The sequence below is a fragment of the Miniopterus schreibersii genome (assembly GCF_964146895.1).
Source record: "Miniopterus schreibersii genome assembly, chromosome: 5".
In the NCBI taxonomy this organism is placed as follows: Eukaryota; Metazoa; Chordata; class Mammalia; order Chiroptera; family Miniopteridae; genus Miniopterus; species Miniopterus schreibersii.
In genome coordinates, this window is record NC_138106.1 from 55,815,386 (window position 1) to 55,826,444 (window position 11,059).

The 11,059-nt window shown below is 44.4% G+C and overlaps 1 protein-coding gene across 3 annotated transcripts; it reads right to left on the bottom strand.

Annotated features, from left to right (window-relative positions):
• Positions 1-4,253: 4,253 nt before the first annotated feature.
• LOC308557588 (endogenous retrovirus group K member 7 Env polyprotein-like) lies at positions 4,254-9,786 on the bottom strand. 3 transcript variants are annotated; one of them, XM_081138171.1, is made up of 3 exons: positions 9,597-9,786; positions 6,218-6,407; positions 4,254-5,875 (listed from the first exon to the last, which is right to left on the bottom strand). In XM_081138171.1, exons 2-3 carry the CDS (start codon positions 6,364-6,366, stop codon positions 4,633-4,635), a joined length of 1,392 nt encoding a protein of 463 aa, XP_080994297.1. In that variant the 5' UTR covers positions 6,367-6,407; positions 9,597-9,786; the 3' UTR covers positions 4,254-4,632. The 3 variants fall into 3 exon arrangements, with proteins under 3 accessions (XP_080994297.1, XP_080994296.1, XP_080994298.1); XM_081138170.1 differs by having other exon boundaries at positions 4,254-6,407; XM_081138172.1 differs by lacking the exon at positions 9,597-9,786 and having other exon boundaries at positions 6,027-6,408.
• Between the last annotated feature and the right edge of the window lie 1,273 nt (positions 9,787-11,059).

The following is an 11,059-nucleotide window of genomic DNA, read 5'->3' on the forward strand; positions in this document are numbered from 1 at the left end:
GAGGAGATCAAGGTTCTATTCCCGGTCCTGGCACAGGCCCCCCGTTGCAGCTCAGTCCAGGGTAGGGGGCCTGCAGGTGGCAGCCTATCAATGACTCATCACTGACGTTTCTCTCTCCCTCTCCCTTCCTCTCTCTGAAATCAATAAAGATATATTTTAAAATATACATGTATTTGAAAAAGAAAATTCTAAAAGCTTCAAAAAATGGAGAGACACAAAGGAAAGAGAATCAAAGTGACATTAAAGGTCACAAGGCAGTGCTGTATGCCAGAGGGCTGTGAGTTAAATTTTCAAAGTGTTGGGGAGGTAAAAAGAACTTTGAATTCCACTTTGTCTTTTATAAATATGGCTACAGAGTTATATATATATATATATATATATATATATATATATATATATATATTTTTTTTTTCTTCAGCAACAGTTGACATTCAATATTACATTAGGTTCAGGTGTACAGCACAGTGGTTAGATATTTATGTAACTTACGAAGTGATCCCCTCAATAAGTCTAATACATAATTACTACAATATTATTGACTATATTCCCTATGCTGTACTTTACGTCCCCTTGACGATTTTGTAACTGCTGATTTGTACTTCTTAATCCTTTTACCTTTTTCACTCAGTCCCCCAAACGCCCTTTCCTCTGACAAACGTAAGTCTGTTCTCTGTATCTATGAGTTTGTTTCTATTCTGTTGGTCAGTTTATTTTGTTCTTTAGATTCCACGCTATTCTTTGTCTGACTTACTTCACTTAGCACGATACCCTCTAGGTCCATCCATGTTGTTGCTAATGGTAAGATTTCATTCTTTTTATGGCCGAGTAATATGTATATATGTATCACCACTTTTTTATCCACTCGACTATTGATGGGTATTTGGGTTGCTTCCATATTTTAGTTGTCACAGTAAACATAAGGTGCATATATTCTTTCAATTTAGTGTTTTGGGTTTCTTTGGATGTATATCCAGACTTTTTACTTTTTCATGATTTAGTCTTGGTAGGTTGTATGTTTCTAGGACTCTATCCATTTCTTCTAGATTATCCATTTTGGGGCATATAATTTTTTTTTAATAATTTTTAAATTTTATTTTTGTTTAAAATATTACAGATGTCCCTTTTTCTCCCCAATGACCCATTCCACCCTGTCCCATCCCCCTCCCCAGTCCCTCTCCGCACCATTGTCCGTGCCCTTGGGTTGCGCATATATGCATATAAATTCTTTGGTTACTCTCTCCCCCTCCACCCACCCGCCCTCCTTCATCCCTCTGACATTCGTCAGTCTGATCCATGCTTCCATGTCATTGAATCTAATCTGTTCATCAGTTTATTAAGTTCTTTAGATTCTACGTATAAGCGAGATCATGTGATGTTTGTCTTTCTCTGCCTGGCTTATTTCACTTAGCAAAATTTTCTCCAGGTCCGTCCATACTGTCCCAAAGGGTATGAGATTCTTCTTCTTTACAGCTGCGTAGTATTCCATGGTGTAAATGTCCCACAGCTTTTTTATCCACTCATCTACTGATGGGCACTTGGGCTGTTTCCAGATCTTAGCTATTATAAACTGTGCTGCTATGAACATCGGGGTACATATATTCTTTCTGATTAATGTTTCAGAATTCTTAGGATACATTCCTAGGAGTGGAATCACTGGGTCAAACGGCAGCTCCATTTTTAATTTTTTGAGGAAGCTCCATACTGTTTTCCATAGTGGCTGCACCAGTCTGCATTCCCACCAGCAGTGTCCCAGGGCTCCCCTTTCTCCACACCCTTCCCAGCACATGTCGTTTGTTGATGTGTTGATGGAGCCATTCTGACAGGTGTGAAGTTACACCTCATTGTGATTTTAATTTGCATCTCTCTGATGATTAGCGACGTCGAGCATTTTCTCATGTGTCTCTTGGCCATCTGTCTGTCCTCTTTGGAGAAGTGTCTATTCAGGTCCTTTGCCCATTTCTTAATTGGGTTGTTTGTCTTCCTCTTGCTGAGTGCTATGAGTTCTTTGTACACTTTGAAAATTAGCCCATTATCAGATACATCCTTGGCAAATATGTTTTACCAGACCGTGGGGTTCCTTTGTATTTTGAAGCTGTTTTCTTTTGCTGTACAGAAGCTTTTTAGTTTGATGTAGTCCCATGTTTATTTTTTCTTTTGTTTTTCTTGCCCTACCAGATGTATCAGTGAAAAGTCCACTACGTGGGATGTCTGTGACTTTACTGCCTATGTTTTCTTCCAGGATTTTTATGGTTTCTTGACTTACATTTAAGTCTTTTATCTATTTTGAGTTTATTTTTGTGTATGGTGAAAGTTGGTGGTCTAGTTTCATTTTTTTTGCATGTATCTGTCCAATTTTCCCAGCACCACTTATTGAAGAGACTGTCCTTACTCCATTGCATACTCTTGCCTCCTTTGCAAATGTTAACTAACCATAATGGTGTGGGTCTATTTCTGGGGTCTCTATTTTGTTCCATTGATCTATATGCCTGTTGTTGTACCAATACCAGGCTGTTTTGATTACAGTGGCTTTGTAATACAGTTTGAAGTCCGGTAATGCGATCCCTCCCACTCTGTTTTTTTTTCTCAAGATGGCTGCTGCTATTCGGGGTCTTTTTTGGTTCCATATAAATTTTCGAAATGTTTGTTCTAGGTCTGTGAAATATGCTGTTGGTATTTTGATAGGAATTGCATTGAATTTATAAACTGCTTTGGGTAGTGTGGACATTTTAATGATATTAATTCTTCCAATCCATGAGCATGGTATATTCTTCCACTTGTTTAAATCTTCCTCTATTTCTTTTTTCAGTGTCACGTAGTTTTCCTAGTACAGGTCTTTTACATCCTTGGTTAAGTTTATTCCTAGGTATCTTATTTTTTTAGTTGCAATGGTAAATGGTACTGCTTTTTTAGTTTCTCTCTCTGAAAGTTCATTGTTGGTGTATAAGAATGCCATTGATTTCCGGATGTTGATTTTGTATCCAGCTACCTTGCCAAATTTATTTATCAAATCTAGTAGTACTTCGATGGAGTCTTTAGGGTTTTTTATGTACAATATCATGTCATCTGCAAATAACGACAGTTTTACTTCCTCCTTTCCAGTTTGGATACCTTTTATGTTTTCTTCCTGTCTGATGGCTGTGGCAAGGACTTCCAGTACTATGTTGAATAAGAGTGGTGAAAGTGGACATCCCTGTCTTGTTCCGGTTTTTAATGGAAATGGTTTTAGCTTTTGCCCATTGAGTATGATGTTGGCTGTAGGTCTGTCATATATGGCCTTTATTATGTTGAGGTATAATCCCTCTATTCCCACTTTGCTGAGAGTTTTTATCAGAAATGGGTGCTGGATTTTGTAGAATGCTTTTTCTGTGTCTATTGATATGATCGTATGATTTTTGTCCTTCATTTGGTTTATGTGATATATCACATTTATTGATTTGTGGATGTTGTACCAGCCTTGCATCCTTGGAATAAATCCCACTTGGTCATGATGTATGATCTTTTTAATGTATTGCTGGATCCGGTTTGCTAGTATTTTAGTGAGGATTTTAGCATCTATGTTCATCAGGGATATTGGCCTGTAATTTTCTTTTTTTGTAGTATCTTTATCTGGTTTTGGGATTAGGATGATGCTGGCCTCATAAAAAGAGTTTGGGAGTTTTCTGTCCTCTTGAATTTTCTGGAATAGTTTGAAAAGAATAGGTGTTAATTCTTCTTTGAATGTTTGGTAAAACTTGCCTGTAAATCCATCTGGTCCAGGACTTTTGTTTGCTGGGAGTTTTTTGATTACTGCTTCAATTTCATTAGTTGTTATCAGCCTATTCAGGTTTTCTGCCTCTTCTTGATTCAGCTTTGGAAGGTTGTATGCTTCTAGGAATTTGTCCATTTCCCCCATGTTGTGCAATTTGTTGGCATATAGTTGCTCATAATACTTTCTTACAATCCTCTGTATTTCTGTTGGTTCATTTGTTATATCGCCTCTTTCATTTCTGATTTTATTTATTTGGGTCCTCTCTCTTTGTTTCTTAGTGTGTCTGGCTAAAGGTGCATCAATCTTATTTACCTTTTCAAAGAATCAGCTCTTGTTCCTTCTTCTATGCTCTTCCTTCTTTCACTGTCCCAAGTATATTTTTTCTGCCATCATGGATCCAATAGCCCTTGCCTTTGGATTTCCCCATCTGCCGCGAACCAGCCGCGGCGAGCAGGACTGTGCTCCGGAGGTGAAGAAGAAAAGAAAGAGAAGAGACAATGGGGCTGGGAGGGCTCTCTCCCTCAGGGATGCTGAGTGAGAGTCAAGCAAGCTTTATTCAGAGTCACAGCATTTTATACAGCGTTTCAGGGCATCCGGCCAACCTTCTGAACTTCTAAGACATTCCTAGATACAACACTTTAGAGGAGGCTGCAGCCACACTGGCATCTCAGAGGAATGTTTCCCAGATAAGGCAGGGGAGTATCTGGTCTAATTGGATCTGGGAAACATGCGGGGCTGAGCACACAGGACAGCAGGCAATTAGGCGCTCCCTGATTTACAGGGGGCCTCAGCACTGACGCACCTGGCTGATCTCTTTCAAGAACACCAGGACTCCGCGGTCTGCTGCCCCGGGGCCCAGGACCCCACAGCTCCCCCTTTTTGTTTTATAAAATAGGGCGGTCTTTCTCTTGCTGCAATTGCAGATATTTCAAGGAAACAAACAACTGAGAGACCTGTGCTGCTCCAAGACGCAGGCAACAACAGATGGTTCCCATACCCAGGATCCCGCATGCTGCCACGGTCACTAGGCCGATAAGTTGTTGTCCCCACTGAGTCATGGAGGGGAAAGCAGTACGCAGAGAATTAAAGAAAGATTGAGCCTGTTTTGCTAGGTCAAAATCTAATGGGGGGGCATTAAGTAAGTCCCGAATCTCACGATGCAGTAATTGTATATCTAAAGAGGTATTAGTATCATGCCATATACCATTCAAGTGATTTTTTACCTTGTGCCACGCAAAGCGGGAGGCATTGTATGGTACGGGAGTCACACACATAAAGCGGAAGGTGGCGTGACAACGCAAAGAGACGCGGGTCTCTAAGCTGACTAACTCGTCCCCTAGGATCTGAACAGTGTCGTATAGAGCATTCAGACGCTGTTCAACACGATAATCCCAATCTTGTTGTGTCTCCAAGGTGCGTGTAACATTACTAGCTAACTGGTTGACAAATTCAGCTGTTTGGATACTGGTAGACAGAGCAATGGCCGAAGCCGCAGCAGTTGCAATCATAGTTACTAAGGCAGTAATACCAGCAATGAGCAACCCAATAAATCGTTTTCCCCTAGTCAACTGATTACGAACTCTATCTAACAATTCTAAACTACGTTCCTCATACCAAGGTTCAGTAAGGTTCACAGGAAGGAACACAAACGAAGGTTGATACAATATAGCTACGGGATACTCCGTAGAAGCGTTTACACGATTGGCAAGGGCACAGTTAGTACAATTTAAGGAGTACACTCCAGAGTTATTATTTCGTGATAGATTGAGGGGGCCTATCAGCAGAGCATAAGGCTCAGGAACACAAGCAGTGGTAGAAACGTTCCATGCTGATCCATTGCCTGAGATTCCGTGTGGGGACACAGTCACATTGACCTTGTAGATGGTAATTCGTCCCAAGCTGGCAGTCAGCTTCCACAAGTCAGTTTGCCACGTCTTGTTGTTCCTGGTCCATAACCTCGCGACCTGTTGCGTAGGATGGCAGTCGGCGTCTAGGGGTGCCCTTTCGCAGATTTGCGCGTTGCAAACAGTCCAGTTGTCATGGCAGCTTTTCCAGTCAATCCCGCCGCTGCTTTGGGACACCCTTTTAGAACACGCCTTCATCTTCTGCGGCAGCGGGCCAGTTCCCCTGTTAGAGCAATTGAAAATAGGGTATAGGTACTTAACATTCCAATAAATCCCAGAGCGGGCCTGGTTTTCATCAGATTCAAGGGTATGCCTCAGTCGGACACAATGAGGCAGGGAATCATTCACAGTAAAACAAATGGGGGGAAACTTACTGACTCTGAGATAGGAATAGCCGTCCCTCCATTGCGGCCAAATATGAGCGGCCGAAGGGAGGCCCAAGATTTTAGTATCATTCACATATACAGGTACTTGAAGATCATCCCAGGTTACAGGATGTAACAAGGGAGGGTTAGGCAGATATGCCCAAAGATTTTCCGCCCGTCCCACAGGGAAGGTCAGTAACCAAAGAAAGAAAAGAGCCTGGAGAGCTGCTGTCAGGGGCATCATTGCCAGGTCCTGTGGGCGGTCCACAACATCACGGCTTCGATGCTCAGGCGTCAGATGCAGGCGTTGGAATCGACGGCGAAGCCGGGCGATCTTGGTTCGGGGCATGCTTCACACACCGCGAGGCAACCACCGAGGAGCAGGGGCATCTGTGGGAAAAACACAAACATATCCTCGACCCCACATTAAAGCCGGATCAGGGCCATGCCAAGCACCGGTTAGAGGATCCCGCCACAGTACCAGAGGATGAGCCTGACGTTGTGGATTCCAAAACCGGTCTGCGGCGGAACGTCCATCATCATCCAGAGTTAAAAAATTTATGACAAATAAGGTATGCATAAGTAGCTTTTGGGGAGTGGGTGTATATCCCCCTACTCCCCCTTTCTTTAATTTTACTAAGTAGTGTTTCAGTACTTGATGCGCACGTTCCACTATTCCCTGTCCCTGAGGGTTGTATGGAATTCCAGTCTTAAGAGAAAAATGAAACTGTTGGGCAAAACGGCGTAGGCTAGCACTGGTATAAGCAGGGGCATTGTCCGTTTTGATTTCTCGGGGAGTACCCATAACAGCGAAGCAGTGTAAGAGATGTTGTTGCACTGCATTCACATTTTCACCCGAGAGACATGTGGCCCACATGAAGTGAGAACAGGTGTCAATGGTGACATGAACATACTGCAGACGACCAAAGGACGCTACATGGGTAACATCCATCTGCCAAAGGTCATTAGGGCAGAGGCCACAGGGGTTTACCCCATAGTGGGGAACAGGGAGGAACTCTGCACAAGCTGGACAATTGCGAACAATCTCGCGAGCCTGTTCACGTGTAATATGAAATTGTTGGCGTAAAGATTTGGCCGATTGATGATGTAGACGATGCGAATCAGTGGCATCTTGGAGAGGGGTTTGGGCTACTAGTGCCATCAAACGGGTATGGCTGTCCGCGAGAGCGTTGGCAGCGTGCAGTGGGCCAGGGAGTTGAGAATGACTGCGGATATGAGCAATGAAAAACGGCGATTGTCTGTCGTGAATAGCCTGTTGAAGTTGAGTGAAAAGTGTTAGAACAGTAGAATTGTGTCCCCGCAAAAGAGGCGTGACTTCCAGATGTTGTAGAGAGGTAACAACATAATGACTGTCAGAGTAGATATTCAAAGGTCCAGGGACAGCAAGAAATGCCTGCAAAACGGCAAAAAGCTCAGTGGGTTGTGCGGAGGAGTAGGGAGTGGTCCAAGTTTTGACCTCGTTAGGGAGGACAAGTACGGCGATGCCAGTAGAGGAACCGTCAGTAAAAGCCGTAGTGGCCTGTGCGATAGGGCGATGCGAGGTCAATCGCATAATAGTATGAGGGGTGGTAGCTAGAAAATGTAATATTTTGTCCTTGGGCAAATGGTGCTGAATGTTGCCAGTAAAGGACGCTAGTGCCAAGGAGAAGGAATCGCACATGTTCAAAAGCCAGTCCACTTCCGCAGCGGTATAAGGGAGAATAATAGTGGCAGGATCTTGACCAAGGTATAGAGTGCTCAGCTTCCGACCCGTCCGAATGCAGTGGGCCACTAACTCATAGTAAGGCATTAAGTTCTTCGAGGGACTAGCCTTACCATGAATCCATGTCAGAACTCCACCCTGATAAAGGACTCCCGTGGGGGCATGACGAGATGGTAAGATTATTAAGTCCCAAGGGAGTCGATAATCACAATAAGTAAGTCGAGCCGCAGCAAGGGCTCGCTCTACTATCTGGAGGCTTTGACGAGCCTCCGTGGTAAGCTCACGGGGGGAGGTCGGATCAGCGTCCCCTTTAAGGGTGTTAAATAAAGGAAGCAACTGGGCTGTGGATAAACAAAGGGAGGGTCGGATCCAATTAATATCTCCAAGCAGTTTTTGAAAATCATTAAGTGTTTTAAGATGTTCAGTACGAATAACCAATTTTTGTGGGTGAAAATGGGCGGGATGGAGAGTATAGCCAAGATAACTGTAAGGGGCATGAGACTGTACCTTTTCAGAGGCAATCTGAAGGCCGTGCAGCTGCAGGGACTGCCGTAGCTGTCCATAGGCTTGCAGCAGGGTGGGGGAGTCAGCATGCGCCAACAAGATGTCATCCATGTAATGAATGATATATACATCTGGGTATCCCTCCCGAATTGGGGAAATAGCCCGGTCAACGAACTTCTGACAAAGTGTAGGACTATTAGCCATCCCCTGGGGAAGCACTTTCCACTGATACCGTTGCATGGGTCTCTGCAAATTGATAGCTGGGACACTGAATGCAAACCGTTCCCTGTCCCTCGGATGGAGGGGAATGGTATAAAAACAATCCTTTAAATCTATTACAATTTTATAGGTGTCCCGGGGTATGGCTGCAGGATTCGGGAGCCCTGGCTGCAAGGCCCCCATTGAGCACATAGTGTCATTTACCTTGCGGAGGTCCTGCAACAATCGCCACTTCCCAGACTTTTTTCTTATTACAAAAATCGGTGAATTCCAAGGAGAGTTAGAAGGCTCTATATGGCCAGCAGTGAGTTGTTCCTGCACCAACTCACGTGCAGCAGCAAGTTTCTCAGAGTTCAAGGGCCACTGATCTACCCATACGGGGGAGTTATTCTTCCATAAGATAGGATCAGCGCATAGGGCAGGACAAGTCAGTGGCCCGGAGGAAAATATGCAGAGGCAGAAAGTCGAGGAGGAGAATCAAGGTCGGGACCACCTAAATACAGTCCCATCTGTTGCATTAAATCTCGTCCCCAAAGGTTAACTGGCAGGTTGTCAACTATATAAGGTTGAATGGTTCCCTCTGCCCCAGCATCAGTCCTCCAGCGCAGCAGGGCACTGCTCTGTCTGGGTGCAGTAGATTGACCAATGCCCTGCAAGGCAGTGTAGGCCTCCTGGGACGGCCAGGCACGCGGCCAATGCCGGGAGGATATCAGGCACAGGTGGTGGAGGGTGGGCAGGCGGCGCCAAGGTGGTAATAGACTGAGAGCGCCGCAGGCTTCCCCGGAGCCGCCGCCATTTTTCTGCCTCACTATCATTAACCAGGCAATCCCTTATGAGAGACCACAAAGCGCAGGCATCTACCGGGGTTTGGTCGGGCCCGTGAGCTTGAAAGTGGCCCTGGATGCGATCGCCAACCTTTTTCCAAGTTTCAATATTAATAGTGCCATCAGAGGGGAACCAGGGACAAACAGTCCTAACGAAAGCAAGAAATTTAGCCAGCTGCGAAGCCTCCACACGTACCCCTCTCAGCTGCAGCATTGTTTGCAAAACCTGAACAAATAGATCAGCGCTAGAAGCTTGCCCCATAATTTATTACTCCCAGTGACAAAACCTCATCCAAGACTGCCACTTACCCAAATTTCACTGCGCGCGCCACCGACAGTCTTGCCCCCAGAAGCCTTCAGGTCCCTGTTCGGGCGCCACTTGCCGCGAACCAGCCGCGGCGAACAGGACTGTGCTCCGGAGGTGAAGAAGAAAAGAAAGAGAAGAGACAATGGGGCTGGGAGGGCTCTCTCCCTCAGGGATGCTGAGTGAGAGTCAAGCAAGCTTTATTCAGAGTCACAGCATTTTATACAGCGTTTCAGGGCATCCGGCCAACCTTCTGAACTTCTAAGACATTCCTAGATACAACACTTTAGAGGAGGCTGCAGCCACACTGGCATCTCAGAGGAATGTTTCCCAGATAAGGCAGGGGAGTATCTGGTCTAATTGGATCTGGGAACCATGCGGGGCTGAGCACACAGGGCAGCAGGCATGTAGGCGCTCCCTGATTTATAGGGGGCCTCAGCACTGACGCACCTGGCTGATCTCTTTCAAGAACACCAGGACGCCGCGGTCCGCTGCCCCGGGGCCCAGGACCCCACACCCATCCATTCCCTTTTCCTTAAATAAATTCAATTTTTCTTTATTCACCATCTGAAATGGCTATTTAGCCTGTCTGCTCACCACCAACCTTAACCTTTCAGAAAGTAGTTGGTTTGCCCCTTTTATTCCCCATTGATCCCCTCCATCCTGCATCCCCCCACCCCAGCCTTCACCACACTATTGTCTGTGTCCATGGATTATGCATATGTGCATATAAATTCTTTGGTTCAAATACATTCTCTGATCTAGGGATTTAATGACATTGGTGTATCCATAGATGAACACACCCAAACACTCCCCTTTGTGACCAACAAAGTACATTGCAATGCACTGCCACTGTAAGAGTATGCTGTGAATAAAAAAGTGGGAGATTCAGATTAAAAGTGTCTTGAGAGATGGATCAAAATATCTTTTCAATGCTTAATTCAGCATATAAATTCACCAATTCAGAACTTGCATGTTATTTCTACCCTATACTAGCGAGAGTCATAACTGAGGATTTCTCCTTTAAGGAACATCCCCTCTATACTAGCAAGTGTATACCTCTTGTCCTTACTTGCGCTGTAACTTTCAGATTCATATACATAGGTAGTTGACATATTTCTTTGGATGTCAAATAAACATTTAAAAATTAACATGTTCAAAATAGAATCCTTGGTCCCTCCTCCAAAGTTTGTTCTTCCTCTGATCTTTCCTATGTTTGTGAGTTTCCTTTATCTATGCCAAAAAGTTTAGAATCATCAGGATAATTTTTCTCTTTCACTCTTTTTCCAGATCTTATCCATCAGCAAATCTTATCATCATAAACATATCTGTAATCCCTCAACTCCCACTGGGACAATTCTAGTCCAGGCCACTATGGATTCCCATCTTGTCCACATTTCTTCCAGAGAGATCTTTTTAATGTATTAATTAGATCCTTGTACTCCCTTGTTTTAAATGCTTCAGTGGA

Excerpts from the sequence above, each read along its gene's own strand:
- LOC308557588 (XM_081138170.1), bottom strand. The coding sequence starts at position 6,366 with ATGCCCCGAACCAAGATCGCCCGGCTTCGCCGTCGATTCCAACGCCTG.